The sequence below is a fragment of the Capsicum annuum genome, chromosome 10, assembly GCF_002878395.1.
Source record: "Capsicum annuum cultivar UCD-10X-F1 chromosome 10, UCD10Xv1.1, whole genome shotgun sequence".
In the NCBI taxonomy this organism is placed as follows: Eukaryota; Viridiplantae; Streptophyta; class Magnoliopsida; order Solanales; family Solanaceae; genus Capsicum; species Capsicum annuum.
The window spans coordinates 151681499-151706988 of NC_061120.1; the positions used below are offsets into that span (position 1 = coordinate 151681499).

The 25490-nt window shown below is 37.6% G+C and overlaps 1 protein-coding gene and 1 non-coding gene across 6 annotated transcripts in view; both read left to right on the top strand.

The window, feature by feature from the left end:
• Window positions 1-17925, top strand: part of LOC107845950 (regulatory-associated protein of TOR 1) — a 34697-nt gene extending 16772 nt beyond the window's left edge. For 4 of the 5 annotated variants that reach the window (XM_047398216.1, XM_016690461.2, XM_016690462.2 and 1 more), the window contains 3 exons: window positions 15753-15838; window positions 16217-16298; window positions 17086-17925. In XM_047398216.1, the coding sequence (XP_047254172.1) occupies window positions 15753-15838; window positions 16217-16298; window positions 17086-17421 (504 nt within the window). In that variant the 3' untranslated portion in view covers window positions 17422-17925. The remainder of the gene's footprint in view (window positions 1-15752; window positions 15839-16216; window positions 16299-17085) is intronic. The other variant, XM_047398217.1, reaches the window with a different exon arrangement.
• On the top strand, window positions 13084-13188 carry LOC124888237. Its single transcript, XR_007046368.1, has one exon. It is a non-coding gene; the product is annotated as a small nucleolar RNA R71 (small nucleolar RNA).
• Window positions 17926-25490: the final 7565 nt, after the last annotated feature.

Genomic DNA, 25490 nt, shown 5'->3' on the forward strand with positions numbered 1-25490 from the left:
ACAACACTCTTATCACTTATGGTTTTATCCACTCCCACAACTCTTTTACCTAGTACCTCACTGGAATCTATGCTCCACACTAGAAGTGAAAGATTACTATGTTGGGAGGAAATTGCATCCTACACAGAGCTTTTTGAAGGACCTTGGGTCGCTTGTGGGGACTTCAACACAAACAGATTTATGTCAGAGAGAAGGGGGTGCTCCAAAATCACTTATGTGATTTCTGGTTTTTCTAGATGGGTTGAGGACATGGAACTTCATGATCCTCAACTATATGGGGGGAATTTACCTGGTTTAGAGGCATCAACCGCGCTAGTGCAGCTAGACTGGACAGATTTCTTTTCTCCTCAGAATGGGAAGAGACTTTCAAAAGCATCAGACAAAGAATCCTACCTAGAGTTACTTCTGACCACAATCCGATCATGTTAGAATGTGGAAACTGGGAGAAAGGAGATCAAATTTCAAGTTCGAAAATTGGTGGCTTAAGGTGGAGGTCTTCAATGAATTGGTAAACAACTGGTGGAATGATTTTGAGGTGGAGGGGTGCCCTGATTTCAGGTTCAGCAGCAAGTTAAAGATGCTGAAATTGAAACTTCAAAGGATGGAGCAGAACTACTTTTGGTGAATTAATTAACAAGAAGAACAACCTTCTTGAAGAACTGGCTTACATTGACTTAATTCAGGACAACAGAGTTCTGACAGTAGATGAACTGATGATTAGAGCAACTATAATGGTTTAATTAAAAGAGTTGGCTGGACATGAGAAATCCAAATGGAGACAAAATCAAGAGGTTTGTGGCTAAAAGAAGGGGACAACAACACAAAATTCTTCCAAAGAATGGCAACATCACACAGGAGATTCAACACCATTGATAGATTAATGATAAATGATGAGGAGATTCAGGAACCTGCAGCTATAAAAGAAGCCATGATAGACTTCTGCAAGAAGCTATACTCAGAATCAGAGCCCTGGAGACCTCCTTTCAATCCTTAAGGCTGCCCTAAAATCACTGATGAAGAAAAAGAATGGCTTCAAAGACCCTTCTCAAAATCAGAGGTACTACACATCATAAAACGTTGTGATGGGGACAAGGCCCCCGAACCTGAAGGCTTCACTATGAGTTTTTTCAAAGCTTGCTGGGACACTATAAAGACTGACTTAATGCAGACCATCCACAACTTCCACCAGAAGGAATTTTTTGAGAAGTCTATGAATGGCACTTTCATAGCCTTAATCCCAAACAAAGCAGGTGCCAAAGAATTAAAAAGCTTCAGACCTATAGGCTTAATAGGAGGGACTTACAATATTATCTCAAAACTTCCCACGGAAAGACTGAAGTTTGTCATGGGTAAACTAGTGGATGAGCACCAGATGACCTTTTTGAAGGGGAGACGGTATGGCAAACGAGCTGGTAGACTCCAAAGTGAAACAAAAAACACCTGCTATCTTATGTAAGCTATCTTATGTAAGCTGGACATTGAAAAAGCCTTTGATCATGTAAATTGAATTTATCTACTCAAAATTCTGGAAGATATGTGGTTTGGTAGGAAATGGATAAATCGAGTTAAATTTTGCATCTCTAATGTGAGTTTCTCCCTATTGTTGAATGGTGACACTACAGGTTTTTTTAAATCCCAGAAGGGGCAAAGGGGGCAATGACAGGGTGACCCTCTCTTACCCTTCTTGTTCATACTGGCTATGGAGGGTCTTAATCATATGCTCAGGAAAATCAATGAAAATGAAAATGGTTGGTTGAGAAGTTCTGAAGCCTAGAACAACAGAGCAAATGCCATGAGAATTTCCCACCTTTTGTATGCTGACGACTCTCTTATTCTATGTTATTCTGACCATTTTTTAAGCCATATCAGGACTTCATGTGAACTGGCATAAGAGTTGTCTCTACCCAGTCAATGAAGTCCTGAATACGCAGTTGCTGGCCATGAATCTTGGATGCCAAGTTGCCTCTCTACTCACAAATTATCTCGGATTGCCATTGGGAGCAAAAAATAAGGAACTTGAAGTTTGGAGCTCAATTATGGAGAGATCTAGTTATAAATGTAGAGAATGAAGATGAAGTTGTTTGATTTCATTGATATGTATGTGTATATATACAAGAGAACACAAACTAAGGAAAGAATCAACTAATAAAGAATTGTGATCTTATCCTAAATGGAAACTAAATCACTATGAGATACTAAATCAATCATGAGATATCTTAACATGTGGTACATGCTCTATTATGCCCCCCTCAAGTTAGGTGTGACGATACAACGCCTAATTTGGGTAGCATCCGCTGGAAGGCTGGCTTAGACAATGGTTTGGTGAGTGGATCTGCAACTTGATCAGTGGAGTGGATGTGTGATACTTGGACTAGGCCATTGCAAACTTGATTGCGAACAAAGTGAAGATCGACCTCGAGGTGCTTCATTTTTGTATGATGTACCAGGTTTTCAGTAATGTAAGTGACCCCATGGTTATCACAAAGTACTGTAGGTGCAGCAGAGAGTGGCACGTGAAGATCCTTGAGTAAGTGAGTGATCCAGTTTGTTTCAGACAAGGCAGAGGCAACTGCCCTATACTCAGCTTCAGTGGAGGATTGGGAGACGGTGGGTTGCTTGCGAGAACACCAGGAAATAGGAGTCGTACCTAGAAAAACAATGTAGCCAGAGATTGAGCGGTGATCATTAATATCACCCGCCTAATCAGCGTCTGCATAGGCATAAAGATCAGTGGACTGATGTGGAGAAATATGAATACCATTCTGGGATATTTCTTTGAGGTACCGAAGGATGTGTTTAACAGCCTTCCAATGAACCATAGAGGGAGAATTGTTGAACTAAGTAAGCTTGTTTACTGAATATGTGATATCAGTCTGGTAAAAGAAAGGTACTGAAGTTTACCAAGTACACTCCTATACTCTTTGCCATCAGTTTTAGGGGCTCCATTGTCTACCAGTAGTGCCTCAGATGTACTCATTGGGGACTGAACGCCTTTGCAGTCTTGCATCTGAGTGTCATGCAACACTTCTTGAATATACTTAGATTGACTAAGAAACAGACCATTGGCATCCCTATGTACCTCAATGCCCAAGAAATAGTGCAGTAAGCCAAGATACTTAAGAGAAAGTCGTTTGGAAAGAGAAGTAATGACTTCTTGAAGGAGTCTTTCATTGCTGCCCGTGAGTATGATGTCGTCCACATATATTAGTATATAAATAGTTACGCCCAATTTATGCAGAACAAACAAAGAATTATCAGATTCAGACATACAAAATCCCATTCTGATCAGAGAATCAGTGAGTGCATCACACCAGGCTTTAGGAACTTGTCCCAGTCCGTAGATAGCTTTTTTGAGATGACAGACATAGTCAGGATGTGCTAAACTTTCATACCCGGGTGGTTGGGTCATGTAGACATCTTCGTGACGCTTTCCTTGAAGAAAAGCATTATTGACATCTATTTGATGTAAGGGCCAACTTTTTTGTACAACGACAGTGAGGACGGTTTGAATTGTGGTTGGTTTAACCACTGGACTGTATGTTTTATGAAAATCAACCCCAGGCATTTGGGTGAACCGTTTTGCAACCGAACGCGCTTTGTACTTATCAATAGAGCCATCAGGCTTGTTTTTGATTTGAAACAACCATTTACAGGAACAATATTTCTGGTGTGGTCCGGTGGAACCAACTCCCAAGTCTGATTTTTATTAGTGCATCATACTCAACCTGCATAGCATCTCTCCAATATGATAATTTTTGTGCTTGTTTGTGGGTTACAGGTAAAATGGGTACAGGCTAGGTTATTTGTGTAGTGTAGTCAAAAATTTTCTGTCGCTTGACAATGTTATTTTGCGACCTTGTTTCTACACAATTTTGCTCTATTTGTGGAACTTGAACTATGGGTGCAGTGGGTAGAGGCAAGTCAAGAGAGCAACTGCTCGCACCTCTGTTAGCATAGAGGGATTGTGATGACTTTGGGCGACGCTGATAAACATGAGTAACTGGTGGTCGGCGTAGAGAGCTAGGATGCACAGAGAGGGCAGGGGGTTGGCTTTGAAATGTGAAGTGGGATGGGGAAGCTGATTCCGGAGTGCTGAAATAATCTGACTCTGGGTTATTTCCCTGCGCGGCGTGAATTGAGCAGGTATTCTGGCGTGCACCTGGCCTGAACGGAATGATGGGAGGAAGCAAGGTGAGATCTGGATTAATAGTGGTTGAACTGATTTCCGTATCTGGATTTTGATGTTGTAAAGTGTTTTCCCAATTTAAAGATGAAAAGTTTTGTTTTAAGTGAGAAAAAATATTATCAAATGGGAAAATTTCTTCTAAAAATTTTACATCGCGTGAGAGAAAAAGTTTAGAGCTGGTGGGGTCAAAACACTGATGGCAGTGATGAGTGATGGAGAAATCGAGATAAATACAAGGTTTGGAATATGGTTCTAATTTATTTTGGGTGTTTGGTCGTAACCATGGGTAGCATAGACATCCAAATGTACGGAGAGATTCATAAGCAGGTGTTTCGTTGAAAAGAACTTCAAATGGGGACTTGTTATCAAAAATGGTAGTGGGCAGGCGATTAATGAGAAAGGCAGCATGATGGCAGGCAAATGTCCAAAAATTGGAGGGCAAACTTGCTTGATGAAGCAACGTTTTGACAGTCTTAATAAGGTGTCGATGACGTCTCTCAGCCAGGGCAACCCTTTGAGGAGTATGGGGGAGAGAGACAAGGTGTTGTATGCCATTAGAATTAAGGTATGGTTCCATGACTTTATATTCTCCGCCTCCATCAGTGTAAAGTGTGAGCATTTTGTGACCAAAATATTTTTCAAGCACAGAATGTAAGCTTTGAAAGTGTTTTTGCACTTCACGTTTGTTTTTCATTGTGTACAACCAAATGTATTTGGTATACTGATCAACAAATAGACAATAGTAACTTTTTTTATCAATAGAGAGAACAGAGGATGGACCCCATAATTCAATGTAAATTATTTCTAATGGATGTTTGCTGGACAAAGTGTTTGAATAAAAGGGAAATTTATGAGCTTTATTGCAACAACAAGAATTACAATAAGTTAACTTATCTTTGAAGAATATGAAAGATGGGAACTGTTTAAAATGGAAAGCAAAACTCGAGAGTGGGGGTGGCCCAATCGTCGATTCCATAGATGTAAGGAAGGTCCAGCAATGACAATGTTGATGTTTGGTCGAGTCAGGGATGGCCATTCATAGAGACCTGCTTTATTCGGGCCGTGCAGAAGAGGTGCTCCCGTAGTCAGATCCTTCACGAGAAAAGTAAAAGGAAAAAATTCTATGGAGGTTAGATTTTCTTTGCAAAATTGATGAACTGAAATGAGTTTGCGTTTGATAACTAGAGCATACAAAATACTAGAGAGTTTGAACGCAGTATTTGATGTAGTTAAGTATTACCAGTTTGAGTAATTGGAATAACATTACCATTGCCCATTGTCACTGCGTCTAGACCTTTGAATTCTTGAACATTGTGGAGTGAGTTGGTATCCGAGGTGATGTGGTGAGATGCACCTGAATCAAGAATCCAGGGGTCACTCGGTGTTGTGTGCGTAACAAAATTTGCTTTCGCTTCAAGGTGGTTATGGGACCGAGAGCGGCAAGCATTTGCTGTATGCCCGAATTTGTCATAAAGTTGACAGCGTACTCGTGATGATTGGTGTGGGAAGTTACTCCACTGAGAATTATCCATTGGATTGCGCCACTGGGAATTATCCATTGGATACTGAGAATGAGTGCTTTGATTAGGCTGCCTGCATTGGGGACATCAGTTATTGTTGTTGGTTGGGCATCTATTGTTGCGTGGGGCTGATGGAGTTGATGGAGTATTTGGCACTCGTTGAGCAACAGCTGCTGTGATCTGGGTAGAAGTCTTCTTGAGGTCCTCATGTTTGAGGAAAAGTTCATGATTAAGAAGCTTGTCAAAAAGTTCTTCATAGCTAATAGGAGTCCCTTGCCCGTATGGCTGCAGAGATCTCGCGAAATTTTGACCCGAGTCCACTCAGTATTTTCACCACTAGTTCTTCATTATTGATAGGTGAACCTGCTGTGGCGAGTTCATCAGAGAGAGAGCGAATCTCTCGCATATATTTGGCAATGGATTTGTTGTCCTTACTGACTCGATTGAGATGGCAACGAAGGCTGAAGACGTGGGTTTGCGATTTGTTTGCAGAGGAAGTGTGAAATTGATAGCAAAAGCTATCGTGGGTGCGATTGTGGGATCTACAGAGGCCATGAGAGCACTTTAGATCAGTTTATCCTGACAAAACCAATCCTTGTACGCAGGGTTGGCTGTCTCAAGGCTGTTAGTTGTGATTGTTTTAGCAGGGGACAACATGGTGCTGTCAAGGTGACCATAGAGGTCATGGCCATGAAGCAACATGGCAATCTGGGCTTTCCAGACGGTGAAATTAGTGCTGCCAGTTAGTTTAGTTTAATGGGCAGCTGGGATGATGGAATGAATTGAATCAAGTGTTTGAGGACAGGGGCTGCGTCGGCATTAACGACAGGGGCAGAATTGGCCATCGCTACAAAGAGAAGAAGAAAAAAATGGATCTTGGACTCTGTTAAGAGTATTTTGGCTTTGATACCATATAAATGTAGAGAATGAAGATGGAGTTATTTGATTTCATTGATATGTATGTGTATCTATACAAGAGAACACAAACTAAGGAAGAAAAGAATCAACTAATAAAGAATTATAATCTTCTCCTAAATAAAAACTAAATCACTATGAGATACTAAATCAATCATGAGATATCTTAACATGTGGTACATGCTCTATTAGTAGTCAAAGGTTATCAAGATAGAAGAGTTAATATATATCCTTGGGAGGTAGACTGACCCTCATAAAATCTGTCCTAGATGCTCTACCTACTTATATGATGAGTTTGTTTCCCATCCCAAAGAGCATTGAAAAAAGGATGAATCAGATGAGAAGGAACTTTTTGTGGCAGGGGAATAAAGAAAACAGAGGCTACAATCTTGTGAAGTGGGATGCTCTTACCCTCAACAGAAAACAAGGTGGTTTAGGCATTAAGAAGCTCAACCTCCACAATAGCTACTGTCGAATGAGCTGGCAGATTGCAGAATCTGCTCCAGAATGACTGACAGATTTCAATCAAATCTGCTCCACAAATCAGCTAACAGATTGACTGTAATCAGCTCCTGTCAATATGGGATAGCATGTATCTTAGGAAAATACATTATTTTTGGAAATAGATTAGGGGAAATCCCTTGATTCAAGAATCTCCCAAGAATCAGGGATTGATTAGTTCATTCTGATCTTACTTTTCTCTTATAAATACTGTAAAATTCTATGAATAAAAAATATACTTTTGCAGTATCTTTCTTAACTTTCATGGTATTAGAGCACGACGTTTTCCTCTAGTATCACATGGAAAAAATAGCTTTCCAAGGAGATCATCTTTCTGGAACATCAAAAGAAGACAAAAGTTCTTCTTTAGAAGTCCCTACAGAAAATATGATGACTCAAGGAAGCAATATTTCTCACATGTCCATCCAGTTAACTTCTCATCGATTAAACGGGAAGAACTACCTGGAATGGGCACAGTTCATAAAGCTTGCAATTGATGGTCGTGAAAAGTTGGGACATCTGACCGGAGAGATGAAAAAGCCGGAAGTCGGAGACCCAAAGATGAACACTTGGAGCTCAGAGAATTCACTCTTGATTGCCTGGTTAATAAATTTCATGGAACCACTCGTAGGTAAACCTTATCTTTTTTTACCTACTGCTAAGGATGTGTGGGAAGCCGTTAGGAGACATATTCTGATGTAGAAAATGCTTCTCAAATATTTGAGTTGAAAATTAAACTATGGCAGGCTAAGCAGGGTGACAAAGAAGTCACTGCTTGTTATAACGAAATGGTGTCTTTGAGGCAGGAGTTAGACCAATGTTATAATGATGAATGTGAGTGTTCTGTGGATAGTGTGAACGCAAAAAAAGGGGACGAAAATGAGAGAGTTTACCTTTTTTAGCAGGATTGAATCGGGAGTTTGATGAGGGTAGGTCACGAATCCTAGGAAAAAATCCTCTGCCCTCATTTCGTGAAACCTTTTCTGAAGTTAGGAGAGAAGAAACTAGGAGGAAAGTTATGTTAAAACCTGATTTAAATATTTAACTAAAACCTGCTATGGACTCTTCAGCTTTTGTGACAGTGAAAAATGAAGACAACAGACCATGGTGCAATCATTGCAAAAGACACCGGCACACCTGTGAAACATGTTGGAAGATTCACGGGAAACCACCGAAGTGGAAGCAGAAGGGAGTTGATAATAGTGGCTTCCAATATCAACATGGCCAAGCCCTCCAAACAACTCATTTTGAGCAGGAGCAGCAACCTCCTCCAGATTCATCTCTATTTACAAGGGAACAACTAGAGATTTTGCACAAACTTCTTCAATCTCCCCAGCTCTGTGCAAATGCACCAAATCCTTCTAATCCTTTTTGTTCTTTTGCTGAAACAAGTATCGTACCATTTGCTTTTCTTAGTGCTAACTCCAACCGAAATGATTCTTGGATCATAGATTCAGGAGTTACTGATCACATGACTGGAAGTTTCTGTGCTTTCTCTACTTGTACTCCTTGTGCAGGGAATAATAAAATCAAGATAGTTGATGGTTCCTTCTCCGCAGTCGCTGGAAATGGAACTGTTAGACTATCACTATCTCGCACACTTCATGATATTCTTCATGTTCCAAAACTGTCTTGTAATCTGGTTTCTGTCAGTAAATTAACCCGTTCTCTTAATTGTCATGCTATTTTTGACTCTGATTTGTGTGAATTTTAGGAAAAGGTCTCGGGGAAGACGATTGACAGTGCTAGAGAATATGAAGGTCTTTATTTTCTTGACAACGGGGACAACTCTCTGCAACTGAATCCTACTTGTCTGAACTCTACTTCTATTTTGAATAAAGTCATGCTTTGGCACTATAGGCTTGGACATCCAAGTTCTTATTATTTAAGACATTTATTACCTCAGTTATTTGAAAATAAAAATCTGTCTTTATTCCAGTGTAAATTTTGTGAATTGGCTAAGCATCACCAATCGTTTTTTCCCTCTTAAAAGTATCAGGCTTCTAAACCTTTTATGATGATTCATAGTGATGTTTGGGGACTGTTTAGAATTTCAACAATGTCGGGGAAATTGTGGTTTGTAACTTTTATAGACGATCATACTAGACTGAGTTAGGTTTTTTTTATTGAAGGACAAATTTGAGGTTAAAAATGTGTTTGAGACTTAATATGTAATGGTGGAAACACAGTTTAATGAGAAAATTAAGATTTTTTGAAGTGACAATGGTAGGGAATTTTTTAATGAACAATTAGGAAGTTTTTTCAGAAAAACTGGGGTAGATCCAGAACGTTCACTACAACCTTTACCCTCAGACAGATGGTCAAGCAGAAAGGACTATTCAGACCCCAGAAGATATGTTGAGAGCATGTATTGTTGACTTTAAGGACAGTTGGGATGACCTCTTTCCCTTGATTGAGTTCGCGTATAATAACAGCTATCATTTTAGTATTCAGATGGCTCCATTTGAGGCACTTTATGGGAAGAGATGTAGATCTCCCATTAGTTGGTTTGAAGTAGGTGAGGCCGCATTAACAGGGCCTATCTTGGTGTTTGATGACTTAGAAAAGGTGCAGTTGATCAGAAAGAAGCTTAAGACAGCTCAGAGCCGATAGAAATCTTATGTAGATATGAGAAAAAAGATCTCGAGTTTGAGATTTGTAACTTTGTGTATTTGAAGATCTCTCCCATGAAGTGAATGAAGAGATTTGGCAATAAGGGGAAACTTAGTCCCCGATATATTGGTCCGTATAAGATTCTTAGTCTTTTTGGTAAGGTCGTTTATGAGCTTGAGTTGCCTGCAAACTTAGCATTAGTGCACCCAATATTTCATGTCTCTTTGCTAATGAAGTGCATTGATGACCCAGTAGTTGTAGTCCCTATAAAGAGTGTAGATATTCAGAACAGTCTCTCCTATGAGGAAATCCCAGTCAAATCCTTGATCGTTAGATTTGCAGACTAAGAAAAAAGGTTCCTTTGGTCAAAGTTCTTTGGCAGAATCAGTCCGTTCAGGATCTACTCACCTGAATCTCTGATCCATAGCTGCTCCGCACGATGCACACATCAACGGCGAGAGCTCGTACTATGATCTGCAGGTTGCAGAATTGTAGTATGAGTACCAAACACGTGGTACTCAGTAGGCATCGACTGATTGAGCTCCAAAGGTAATGTAAGCATAAATAACATGTAAAACAGGAATATAAACTACAGGCAACTATCCAAGAAACTAAACGTAATAATGCTAATGGAACAATAAGGATGACTAGCCCATCCTAACAGTAATCAGGGACTAACGTGCAATACTATATATCTCTAGCCAATATACAAATGAAGTGTGAAAGAAGGATATGAAGTAATACAAAGGAAAGAGAGGGATATACGGTGATATCATATGTATATATGACTAAATTCAAAGGTAATAAATAACCTGGGGGAGCCAACCTAACATCTCGAAGATCATAGCCAAGGGAGCTAATACTAGCATAATTAAAGTCTCTAATCGAAGGATGACTAAACAATAACATATCTTACTATGAGAAAAAAAGGAATCAGAAACGTACCAACAATCTTGGGTACCTGTCCATAATCATCCTGCCACGAACAACCATAATAATAACCACCGATAAAGTAATCGATTAGTCCAGACTAACAATAACCTAACTGAACCCTCATAAGCCCAAAGGCCGGAAGGTTCAAGCAAATACTCAGCAAACAACAATCATAGCTTATACCTATACAAACCCCTATAAAGCTGATAGATATAAACACCAAAAAAATATACTGGTGGTAGGCGATGCGTATGAATGAACGGATGCAAGATAAAACAATAGTAAACATGTCCAATGCAAGTGTCATAATGAATCAATTGTATACACCTCCTCCAGCTCAGTAGCTTGCAAAGGTCGAACCTATGACAGCCATCCTTATCCGGGACTTTGGCTCATGGACGAAGGGGCCCATAGGAAACTCGGGATATCTGTATATGCTGCTTGGTCCCGAACCAAGGCTTCTAAGTATATGTATGTATGCATGTATATATATATATATATATATATATATATATATATATTTATTTATTTATTTATTTATTTATTTATATAGTAAGTGCTCGAACTCGGATTGAGCCGAAAAGATTATAAATCTATAAATCCATTGTCCTTGATTAAGTTTGGGACTAAATTGACATAAAAGCGTATAAAGGGGTCGAATTCCCCCATCGACTGAAATAAATAGTAGTGGTAAAAGAGTAGATTAATAATGGACTAGAATCAACCTCGGTCTAATTTCCAAAGTATCATATTAGTTTTAAAACTACTAACAATACCATCAGAATTTTCCCTTTTACTACTTTTCTTACCTCATGTAGGATCACATGCAAGTTTTTCAAGCTCCAGCTTAGTCATCAAGTTAGGCAACACCATGAGAGATTCCAAAAAGGCATTTTAAAGTTTGCACTCCTCCACCCCATATTTATCCACTTCTATGGCTGAGATCATGCATAGGTCTTTATAGTGTGAGGGTGTGTTGAGTGCTTTGTACACTCTGAAGGCCACCTATTCATCATTCAATCTCATCTTGAGTATGCTCTCTCTAACATCTATCAAAACTCCACCGGTAGCCAAAAATAGATTGGTATCCTATCGTCTGCCTAATAGTCAAGAACAACAAAGTCAGCTGTGATAATGAACTAACCAACCTTAATGAGAACATCCTCAATAATTCCTTCGGGGACTACTCTAGTTCTGTCTGTCATATGTAACACAGATGAGGGCCTTGGCACAAAAAGGGATATCAAGTTGATGCTTATCCCTAAATCACTCAAAGCTTGAACATCACTTTCACCAATTTGTATGAGGAGGGTAAAACTCCCGGAGTCCTTGAGTTTTTTGGGCATCTTGCTCGTAACCACAGAACTACACTCTTCTGTAAGTGCTATAGTATCAATATCACCAATCCTTTTTTTGTTCGTCGCTATATCCTTCAGGTACTTAGCGTATTTGTTTTTTCCCTTGCAAAACATCTAATAAAGGAAGGTTAGTGTGAAGTTCTCTAAATGTGTTAAAGAAGTTTTTAAAACAAACATCCTTTTTGGCTTTCTTAAGCTTTTGAGGGAATGGTGGTGGGGGTTTGTTTTGAGATTGTTCAACCAGCTTTTTATTTGCGTACTTAAGTCTTTCCCTTTTTGTTAGCTGCTTTGATTTCAACTTGATTTTCCATATGCTTAGGTTTGATCAACTCTGTTTGCACCTCATGATTTTTTTTTGGAGATGCATCAATCAAATCTCTACCACTCCTCAAGGTGATTGTTATAACTTGCTTTGGCTTTTACTCTGTCACTAGGCAAACCCCCTTGAGGTTTTGTGTTCTACGTCTGCGCCTGAGCTAATTGGCCCAGCTGCGCCTCTAAATTCTTTTGAGCCAATTGTTGATTTATCTTGCTGCTGCTGAAACTGCTGAGGTTGGACCTAATTATTGCCTCGAGAGTAGTTGGGCTGACTCTGCCAATTATGATTGTGGGCATTACCATAGTTCTGATTCCCTGTTAGTGCATTGCTCAAGAAATTCACCGACTTTGGATTTCCCTCACATAAATCTACAAAGTGACCATTACTACCACAAATCTCAAACTAAGTTTGTACCTGTTGAACTGCGTTAACCTGGGCCTGAGGTGGAGCCATACTCAACGTGTTGAACTGCGTCATCATTTGGTTCTGAAAAGAGGCCAACTGTGCAGCCAATGCTGTGATACTATCTACCTCGATCATACCTGCAGGCTTCTTCATCATACTTCTGGATACATCAACCTGCCACTTTGGATTACCTTGTAGGATACGGTTGAGGAGAGTATACAACTCATCATAGGTTTTCTTCAAAGGCCGACCACCTGCTGCTGAATCTAGCAAAATCTTTGTGTTATGGTCAAGACTTTCAACAAAAGTATAAGCTAATACCTCATTTGTTTGATGGTGATGCGGGCAATCTCTGATTAGAGACTTGAATCTCTCCTATGCATGATAGAGATTTTCGTTTGGCTTCTGCTTGAAACTTAAGATCTCACTCCTCACCTTTGCAGTTTTGCCCGGTGGAAAGAATCGAATGAGGAACTTCTTTGCCAAGTCGTCCCATGTTGTGATTGAATTTGAAGGTTCTATCTTCAACCATTTTTGTGCTTCTCCCAAGAGTGAGAATGGGAAAGAGTGAGCCTCATGTAATCTGTGGAGACTCTCGCGAGAATGAATGTGTCAATGATCTCTAGAAAATTTTGAAGATGGATAAGTGGATTCTCATGTGACAAGCCTATAAACTGCCCGCTTGTGTCCAACAATTGCACCATGTTCTGTTTAAGCTCAAATCTGCCTTTTGCGTTTGATCTGTGAATACTGGAGGTTACATTGGTTGCGAGTGGGATTGCCACTTCGTGCATTCTTTTGTGGGCTGGTTGTTCATCACCCATTGTTGCAGGAATGGTCTCGCCTTGTTGAACTTGTGGGATTGGATAGAAAAGTGTTGCTTCTCTCTGTAGTTGGTGCAAACGTCGCTCAAGTCCGGGATGTGGTTCAACCAATTCCCTCTCCCTTGCCAGCTTGCTTAAGATTCAAACCTGTACCTGCAAATTCAATAGCTAAGACCAAGTTGTTCGCAGTTATCAAATAGAATAGTAAAACTAAAAATTAGAAGGGTGTTAATATTTCAAGTTCCAGGCAACAACGCCAAAAACTTGTTGCATTCAACCGCACACGCAAGTGTACGTGGTCGTGCGAGTAATAAAGTGGCTCTTGCGAGCCGAATTTCGATCCCACAGATACTTGGTGTTTAATAGTCAATCCAATTCAAATATTACTATTAAAGTTAAACGAGTGTGATATGTAGCCAATGAGAATTTGAGTTTTGTTACTCTAAAAGTAAAATGAACAATAACGGAAATTAAAAGTGTTATAACAATAATTTGGAGAATTCTAAGGTCAAGGCATCTTGAACAATCATGCACAACTATACAACCTCGTTGGTTAAGTATTTATCTTGGTTGTTGATTCACGGGTTTAATATCACAATTATGGTCTTCTGAGTCTCTAATCGTCTATTTAAATTAGCTTCACAACTACATCGTTGAGTGGGGATATGGGAACTAATCCAAATGCATTTATATTCTTCTCATATTTGAACCAAACGGGAAAAATTAGGTGTATTCCTATCCCAATCGCAAATCTTTTATTTAATTCATCTAAAAAACCAGAACACATTCCTTATGTTCTACGTTCTAATCTAATGTTTCTCCTTCCGAGCTCACAAAAGAAATATAGATGTATTTTAAAGGTCGCGAATCAATAGAATAGTGAGTACAAGAATATAAGAACAACGAAATATGATAATTAACTTTAATAAACTTGAATGTACGCTAAGTAATTATGTTTGAAACCTCAACCCTAGAAAAGAGGTGTTTAGTCACTCATACTCTTACAAAGAGTCACCATTAAAGAATTCATAAGTAAAACTACAAGAAAAATGAAGTTAAAGATGCCTTGTAATTGTGGCTAAGTACTCTTTATATAGCCCTTTAGGCCGTCCATAATCTGCCGGTACGAAATATAAGCATTGACCACTTTGCCATCAACTTAAATTGAGTAGAAAACCAAATTTAGTCAGGTTTTTTTTTTTTTTTTGGAGGGGGGGTTGCATTGCATGGCTGGCCCAGGGGGTGCTTCACATAGCCTATCGATACCCCAACCAGTAGCTAGTGGAAGTAGGGGGTGCTGCGCAAGGGTGCTCCCCAACATGAGATTTTGTCCCCTCTTTGTGCTATGCTTCTTGTCTAAACCATTACTTGTTTCCTCAATCGTTGTGGTTCGTGTAGCTTCCGTGTAGGCCTCATTTAGCTTCCATGGCTGCTTCAATGTCTCCTACAACAACTCATAACAAACATTACTGATTACACCATACAACAAAAAGCTCATCAAAGTACACTAAAACAAGCATAGCTTAGGCCGTCATAACTAGTTATCTCGTCTCATCTCTATTTGATCATTTTGGTTCTTGAATTGTTTCAAATTCACGTTAAACACTCTAAACATGCAACTTAGCACACAAATACACAGATAACACCTTATACTTCATTAAGCACACCAAGTTATCCTAACCTAAACGCGCATACATAATGACACTTAGGCATACAAATACGCCTAAGATCAGTATGCACCAGTGAAGAACTAAAAACCGAAGAATCGGACGAACGTTTTGAAGAACCAAACACCAACCCATAGTGTTGATGGTATATAATTTGTTACCGAACTCAGCAAAAAAAAAAAATCTTCTTAGGAGTACATGTTCACCTACCTCAACACATTTTCCGCCACCAGCTAATGTTGTCAAGATATATTTGTATGGATTGCATTGAGTGGAGTAGGGGAAGATATTTGTTTCTTTTTTTGATTAAACTAGGCTGGCCTTATCCTTTTTGGCAGTACTTATTCTTGGTTCCTTTTTCTGCTATCTCAAGTTCTACTCTAAAACATTAGTGTTTTCTTGTGATTTTAAACAATTCTATCACACGCATATGTTATGCTCTTTGCTGAATGCTCTAACCATGCCACTTATCTTTGTGATGACATCTATACTTTTTTCGTGCCTTGTGCAGTCTGCTTCTGAAGTTCACGTGGGTCAATTTGGTGCTGGCTTCGTGGATGGATCTGTGAAACTATTTGATATCCGAATGCCAGAAATGTAAGATGTAATGCTTGTAATTCACGTGCATCTATGTGTGCATCTGCACTTGTATGTGTACCTCAAGTACAACATCGGAATTGGTGCCGTGAAATTGCATTATATAACTTAGACCACAAGTCTTCGGTTTTCTTTTTGAGTGGGGTTGGGGTGTAGGAATCACGTTTCCTGGAATCTGTGATTTATAGATTTCAGGATGATGACATTTTCCTTGGCATTATGAGGTGTGAGGGTAATTTCAGACCTCAAAAATGGGTATCAAATCTGCATGGTTCGTCTCATACATAGGGCATTACCCACAGATGCATGCATTTTTTGGTGCATAAAAATACGTCCATCATTCAGTGGTTTTTGACCGTTTAATATGTGGTTGTTTAGGCTTGTTTGTTCAATACGACCTCATACGGAAGTGGAAAGAGTTGTTGGGGTTGGCTTTCAACCTGAACTTCAACCAGCAAAGGTAACTATTGCCCTCTTTATATCTGGCCTGTCAACTGTTGTAAATCTCAAGGAAAATACAACATCTCGAACACTTGTAGGGAGATCTCATAGCTTGAGGCCTGTCAGGTGACAACTGTCCTTAAGAATATCCCAGGATTCAACAAGCTCTTTTAGTATAAACTAGGAGCCAGAATCTAACAAAGATTAAGCAAACGAAAACCCAACAAAAGATAATATGGAAATATAATATAAGAGGTAGAAGATTTTTCTCTTGGTTTCTCTCATTCTCTCGAATAAAAGGACTGGACATATATATACCTTCATTAGAAAATGGCTTAAGAGCCTTCCATATTAATAATAGTTAATGATCATGAGATTGACCTCTTTATCATTCTTGAAACGTATCAAATATCAATCCATGGTAAATGTCATCTTCAAGGCTAAGGATTAATAATAGGCAATTAAGAATAAGAAATACTAATGAAGAGAGACGTAACAATACCACAAAGTAGCATATGTAATAAGGGAGCAAATAATGGTTTGTTATAGATGAGTTAAAGGTGTGTTAATGGCTAATAAAGAAATGTTATAATTTATTCTTTTGAAATAATTAAAAATACTTTTTTCTAATATCAACTTGTCGGTTACTGGTTTTTCAGAAAAACAAAAAAAAAGAGTGTATACACTCTCTGTCTCATTTTAATATTAGTTGTTCCAATAATTATTTTTATTAACAATTTTTTTGCAGAAAAAAATTCTCCAATATTGTCAAAGAAAATGAGAATTCATGAACTGTTTCTTCTCAGGTTGTCAGTGCATCTCAGGCTGGTGATATTCAGTTCCTTGATATGAGAAATCTCAAGGAGGCATATTTGTCCATTTATGCTCACAGGGGATCCCTTACATCTCTAGCTTTACATCGTCATGCACCCCTTGTAGCAAGTGATTCATCAAAGCAACTATTCAAAATTTTCAACCTGGAGGGTGAGCAGTTAGGCACCATTAGATATTTGTCCACCTTCATGGTTCAGAGGATAGGATCTGTAAGATGTCTTACCTTCCATCCCTATCAAGTGCTGCTTGCTGCTGGTGCAGCAGATGCTTGTGTTTCTGTCTATGTTGATGAGGTAACATCTTCATAGCTTCGTCACAAATTCTCAGATTGAGAAACAAGATTTTTTGACTTGGGTGTTCGTTTGAGGTGGTTAGTGGCAGATGGATTCTTGACATCTCATCTGGTCCTTGTCTACATCTCTTGTACAGTGATCGGCTCACTGAAGTTACTGTTGACATTTTCTGGTCAGTTGGTGTCAACCTCTCTGAAATGCTTATCGGGCTCACTGAGGTTGCGTGCTGCTTATTTTTTGAGCTGCAGCAGCATAGAGTGGTGTGGAACGTTGAGAAGAATCAACATATTGGATGAAAGATTTGTAGAATAGTTAAATACAAAGTTAAAAAGATGTAAATATCTTCATTTTTTGTTTTTCTATTTTGTAAATACCACTTATTTAATCATCTCAAAGATTTGTAGAATAGTTAAATACAAAGTTAAAAAGATGTAAATATCTTCATTTTTTGTTTTTCTATTTTGTAAATACCACTTATTTAATCATCTCCGCTTAGCTTAGCTTAGCTTCTTTTTTCCATTCTCATCCATTTAAGTCAATTTGTACACATCAATTAGTTGCCTGTTTATAAATGGATATCGATTTGTTGCCTCCTACATAATTTATAAATTGATTTTTGCAATTATGGTGTTCCTGCGGTGTCTCCCACTTTGTGGGATTACATTGAGTATATTGTTGTTCTTGCGGCCTGCTTTACTTTCTATGGTTTGACTACATCCAGTGCATCAAGCCAGTTGAAGCGTCTTCACCTGTTATGACCTGATTAGTATAGACTAATAGTAGAATAAATCAAATAAAAAATGTGGGAGCCGAGGTTCGAAGCTAGGGCTCGGATAAAGTGAATAACCAAAATTTGGAATCAACGATTGAAATGGAATGTTAATGAATGAGGCTCAAGGGTTGTGATCATGACACGTCAGCAGGAGGTTGTTAAAAGCCACAGAGGAGAGAGAAAGCAACTAACGAAAAATCTGGTATTCTTCACTCCTTTCTCATTTCTCTTCTCTCTCTTCTCTCCTCTCCTCTTTTCTTCTTCTCTTTTCATTCTCTGATCCTTCTCCTTCTTTCTGCAGATTTCTCAGCTACCATGGAAGTCCATATCATCTAGATAACTTAGTTTAAGTTCAACATTTCTTTATCTTATAATTGACGTTCGTTTTCTTCCGTTTTAGTAAAACCAAAAAATTGTCCCAAAAACACTTGTAATTTCAATTTTTGTTTATTAATTCTGTCATATCTTAATCGAGACCATGACATTTGGTATCAGAGTCAAGTTCGTGTGACCTGTCTGGTAGTGATGGCTGGGGCACTCGATTTAAGCTGGTAGATGAGAAGCTAGCAAGGCATGATGAAGTATTGAAAAATCAACAAGGATTTTGTGAAACTCAGATGGGGATTCAAGGTACTTTAGAGCTAATCTTAGATCGACTCACTGCATTAGAAAGGATGCCTAACAGAGCTCAAGCGGAGCAGCAAATTGATGGAGGTTTACTTCTGATTCTAGCTCTGGACATTAGACAGAACAGATTGCAGGCGGTCCCAATTCCTCCTCCAAAATGGGAATTACCCACTTTTGAAGGTCATGACCCTAAGGTATGGATCCGTAAATGCGAAATATATTTCAACTTATATAGAACTTGGGAAAATCAAAAGGTAGAAATTGTTGCACTGTACTTGAATGGGATAGCTGAAACATGATATTATTCACTAGTGTTAAGTAGAGGTGGGGTGAACTGGACCAAATTTATAGAAGAACTGATCAGTAGGTTCGATGATGATATGAGGGATGACATAGTAGAAGAGTTTAATAGGCTTTAGCAGACTGGAACTGTGGATGAATTCCTGGGGAAGTTTGAAGATCTTAAGGCACAGATGTTAGTGAGGAATCCACAACTTAACGATGCTCATTTCCTATCAAGTTTTACAGGGACTCTTGCAGGGGCTCTTAAGGAAGTAATCAGGATTGCTGTGAAGATGTTCAAGCCTAATACTCTTAAGGTGGCTATTGAAAAGTCTAGGATGCAGGAGAGAGCCATAAAAGTTGTTCATAAAAAGAACAAGGGTGCATTTAGTAGTGTGGCTGCTGTGAGCAATCCACCTCCCACGAGAGCTCTAAATTCTTCCACCACTAAACTTGGCCCTTTTAGACTTTTCCCTGAAGTGTATGAATACAGAAAAAGCAATCATCTTTGTTTTAGATGTGGAGATAAGTACAATCCCGGTCACCAATGAAAGAAAAAGCAACTAAATTATTTGATCGGAGAAGCTGAAGTGGAGAATGAAGTAGAAGAAGTAGCAGCAACAGATGAGCCGTTATGTGCTGATCTGATCATTAAAGGAAATGTAGAACAAGAAATTCCGAAAGTTCTGTGTCTAAGTGCACTCTCTGGGAACAACCAAGGAGTTAATACTATATTCGTTAGTGGTACTGTGAAGAATAAGGGTCTTACCTTATTAATTGATTCCGAAAGCACTCATAGTTTTATAGACCAATATACTGTTATTGGAGCTGGATATCAAACTAGCTATTGTGCCCCTGTAAGACTGACAGTAACCGATGGTAACTATGTCATGTGCACTTCTCATTGCAAAGATTTCACATGGAAGATGCAAGGCAGGTCCTTCCAAGAGGATTTACTTATTATACCACTCGGAGGTTGCGATATTGTTTTAGGAAATGACTGGATGAAGAGACACAACCCTACTAAATTCGATCATGAGAAGAAATCTATCACTATTGGGAAGAAAGGGAATAAGCTAGTACTGAAAGGTATAACTGAAGAAGGTCGACTAAACATGATACACAGTGGTTCTATGAACAAGATTTTGAAGAAGGGGCAAGCTCTTAATGCCCACCTATTCATGATGAATTTAGAGGTCCAAGGAGATCAGGAAAGAGTGGATGACACTGTCAAGGAGGTGTTGGAGCATTATCCAGATGTATTTGTTGTATTTGCTGAGCCTAGGACCTTGCCTCCTATCAGAACACTTGATCATGCTATTCCTCTCAAACCAGGTTCAATCCAAATAAGTTTGAGGCCTTACAGGTATAACTATTATCAGAAGAATGAATTGGAGAAACAAGTCACAAACGTACTTAATCAAGGTATTATCCAGCAAAGTCAGTCACCCTTCTCTTCACCAACTTTATTAGTCAAGAAAAAGGAAGGTACGTAGAGGTTCTGTGTAGACTATAGGGGGTTGAATGACATCACTGTTAAGGATAAGTATCATATTCCTATAGTAGATGATTTGCTTGATAAACTTTATGGTTCTGTAATTTTCTCTAAGGTGGATCTCAGGGATGGTTATCACCAGATTAGGATGAAGGTAGACGATGTATACAAGACTATATTCAGAACCCATATGGGTCATTATGAGTTCAAAGTTATGCTATTTGGTTTAACCAATGCACCTGCAACCTTTCAAGCTTTGATGAACCAAGTTTTTCAGCCTTTTCTCAGATGGTTTGTCTTAGTTTTTTTTTTTATGATATACTTATTTGCAGTATTTCATTGGAAGAGCATATTAAGAATTTAACTATGGTGTTTGATACATTGAGAGAGAATTCTTTATTTGCCAAAAGATCCAAATGTTTCTTTGGGCAACCGAAGGTTGAGTACTTAGGTCATGTGATCACTAGTGAAGGGGTATCAACTAATCCGGCTAAGATTTAAGCCATGGTTAACTGGCCCACTCCAAAATCAATCAAGGCTCTTAGGGGGTTTCTTGGATTAACTGGTTATTATAGAAAATATATGGCCAGATATGGAGCTATTTGTAGACCTTTGGCAGACTTGCTTAAGAGAGATTCTTTCAAATGGAATGAAGAAGCTGATTTAGCTTTTTTAGCTCTTAAGTCTGCTATGTCTTCTATACCAGTGCTAGTGTTGCTTGATTTTACCAAAAAATTATTGTAGAGACTGATGCTAGTCATATTGACATTGGTGATGTACTCATGCAAGAGGGTAAGCCTATAGCCTATTTTAGTAAAGTATTAGCATCCAAGTACCGGGGTAAATCTATCTATGAGAAAGAGTATATAGCTTTGTTGAATGCAGTGGATAAATGGAGGCATTATCTCCAGTTCAATCATTTTGTGGTCAGGAGTAATCACCACAGTCTAAAGTATCTGATAGAACAAAAAGTGACTTTAGCAATTCAGCAAAAAGGTCTCACTAAATTACTAGGCCTGGACTATGAGATTTAATATAAAAAGGGTGCGGAGAACAGGGTGGCAAGTACTTTATCAAGGCAAGGTGGTGTTGGTCAATTGATGTCTATCACTGCCTCTATTCCGTTATAGATGCAAGAGGTGACTAACAGTTATGGAGGAGATACACAAGTGCAAGAGTTGATTGCTCAGGTCACAGTAACTTTGCAGGGCCTAGTATTTGGCATTATTCTTCTAGAATTCTTAGGAAGAAAGGAAAGGTTTACATTGGAGTTGCTGGAGAACTTCGAAACCAGTTAATGACTAAATTCCATGATTCACCTGTTGGTGGTCACTCTGGTTAATTGGGTACACTCAAAAGACTGTCACAAGTATTTTATTGGCCGAATATGAAGCAAATGGTAATTGACTATGTATCAAATTGTGATGTTTTCCATAGGAGCAAGGATGATAATGTTGCCTATCCTGGTCTATTGCAACCATTTCCCATACCTAACTAAGCTTGGAGTCACATAAGCATGGATTTCATTGAGGGGCTTCCAAAATCTAAGGGTAAAGAAATGATCCTTGTGGTAGTTGATAGAATGACCAAGTATGCACATTTCATTGCTCTTTCCCACCCTTACACTGTTGTGACAGTTGCTGAAATTTTCTAGAATAGGATTCATTGCCTACATGGTACTCCAGATTCTATTGTCGCTTGTTGCTGACAGAGAAAGGGTCTTTCTGAGAAACTTTTGGCAAGCATCGTTCAAGTTGTTGGGCACTCAACTACACTGTAGCACTGCCTATCATCCTCAGAGTGATGGTCAAACTAAGAGAGTGAACAAGTGCTTAGAGAATTATCTTAGATGTATGGTGTCTTGCAGACCTAACCAGTGGGAGCAATGGTTTACTATGCTGAGTGGTGGTACAATACCAATTTTCACACAAGTTTACAGTGTACTCCTTTTGAAGCTTTATATGATACTCTCTTCCTCATTTGACACTTGGACCATTATTGGAGACAAATGTACCAGCTGCTGAAGATGCTATTATGAAGAGACAACAACTGCACCAGATTTTAAAGGATAACCTGAGTAAAGCTCAAGAGAGGATGAAGTTCTATGTTGATAAAAGAAGGTCTGACAGGGAATTTCAAGTGGATGACATGGTCTATTTTAAACTACAACCTTACAGGCAATCTTCTATTACATTGAGGAAGAAGTTGAAGCTCTCGTCAAAGTACTATGGTCCATACAAAATTCTTTCTAGAGTTGGTCCAATAGCTTATCGACTGACACTTTCTCCTGATTCCAAGGTACATCCAGTGTTTCATGTTTCACTACTAAAAAAGAAGGTAGGTAATCATGTGGTAGTTCAATCTACTCTGCCCTGTACTGGTGATGATGGTCAATTCTTGGTTCGACCAGTAACTATCTTACAAATACAGTTGGTTAAGAAGGATAATATAGCTGGAGTTAAAATTTTAGGTACAGTGGTCCAATCTACCACCAGAGGATGCGACGTGGGAAGACTATGCATTCCTCCAAGCTAAGTTTCCTAGGTTTGATTCTCATTCTTGAGGTCAAGGATGTTGTGATGGAGAGGGATATGTTATGACCTGATTAGTATAGACTAATAGTAGAATAAATCAAATAAAGAATGTGGGAGCTGAGGCTCGAACCCAGGGCGCGGATAAAGTGAATAACCAAAATTTGGAATCAACGACTGAAATGGAATGTTAATGAATGAGGCTCAAGGGCTGTGATCATGACACGTCAGCAGGAGGTTGTTAAAAGCCACAGAGGAGAGAGAAAGCAGCTAACGAAAAATCTGGTATTCTTCACTCCTTTTTCATTTCTCTTCTCTCTCTTCACTCTTTTTTCATTTCTCTTCTCTTTCTTCTCTCCTTCTCCTCCTCTTCTTCTTCTGTTCTTATTCTCTGATCCTTCTCCTTTTCCTTCTTTCTGCAGATTTCTCATCTACCATGGAAGTCCATATCAACTAGATAACTTAGTTTAAGTTCAATATTTCTTTATCTTGTAATTGATGTTCGTTTTCTTTCGTTTTAGTAAAACCATAAAATTGTCCTAAAAACACTTGCAATTTTAATTTTTGTTTATTAATTCTGTCATATCTTAATCAAGAACATGATATAACCTGTTAATAATTTTAATGTTGTAAAACCGTCCTTAATGGGAATAGTAGTTGGACATTCTTATAAGCTTGTGATCAACTATTTTTGGTGGGAGATATTAGGTACCTAATGGAATTAATCAAGGTGTACTAAGTTGGTCCTGACACCACCATCACTAAAAGAAACTATTTCTTCATACATTACGAAAAAAAAAGTTGAAAAAATAACCACAAAAATCGACCACACACTGTGGTCAGTTTTTAATGTTTTTTTTTAAAAAGCGACCACATGTAGTCTCTTTTATATTTTAAAATTTCAAAATAATTATTTCTATAATTTTTATATTAATTATTAATTATTTTATAAATAAAAATAAAAAATAACAAAACCGACCACTTGTTGTTGTTTTTTTTAAAATATAGTTAAAAAATATTTTCGAAACCGACCACATAATTTTTCAGTTTTTATTTAAATAAAAAAATCATTTAAAGAAATAAAAAGTAAATAATTTTTAGTGACCAATAATTATATATATGTAATCAAATATACGTATTATTTTCATTAAAAATAATTATATATATAATCTAATATATATATAATTTTTTTAAATTACACTGATCACACGTAGTCGATAACGAGTATACTAATAATAAAAATCAATCATTCTTAAATTTTGTGAAAAAATTACACTAAAAAATATATCAAACAAAATAAACATATTACGTTAAACATAATCTTTATCTTTTACTTATGTTTCAATTTATAAAATAAATATTTTCCTTTGTATATACGTTAAATGTCATTAAACATGCATAATCTTTGTATAATGAATATGTGTATATACATATCATACCGTTTAGATAATGATATTATGTTACTATTCCAGTCATAATAATGTAATATGTAACCGATAATTCATCAAAATATAATGAAGCAGGTTTATTATATAGATATATATATATATATATATATATATATATATATATATATATATAGTACGCATTCGAGAGTTCATATACATAAATATCTTTATATATGTATATATATATATATATATATATATATATATATATATATATATATATCATGTAGTGATCGATTGATGAACGATGTAGTCAAGCTTAATATTATATTAAGCTAATCAAATATAATTAATCGATCACTCATCTGAGTATGTATAAGAAACACATCGCATTATATTATTGGATAATATATGTGTACGTATATGATATATATATATATATATATAGTACGTATTTATAACTTGATATAGTCGATAGTGTATATATGTGTGTGTGTATAGGTATATATATATATATATACATATTATACAGTGAAGGTATATTAATGACATAAGATAATGTAATTGATAATTCATCTGAGTATTTGTGAAATACGTTGTATATGAGGTAGTAAAATCGTGTATTTGATGTTTATAGTACATATTTGAAAGCTGATAGACAATTAAATATATGTATATATACGTATATCTCGTGTAGTGACGTATGCAGTAATTGAAAATTAGATAACTAAATGTATATATCAAAATATTTTGAATGATACATTCATATATATGATACTATTGAGGATCGAAGTAATAATAAAATGTACGTTGATGTGATATTAATGTAAGTTAGTCAAAATAATTGATAACTCCTCAAAGTATGTATACGAACTATGTTGCATTATATTACGGGGTAATATACTCATGTACGTATATATAGTACGTATTTAGAACTTGATATATATAGTAAATAGTGTGTATATATGTGTGTATGTATAGGTATATAT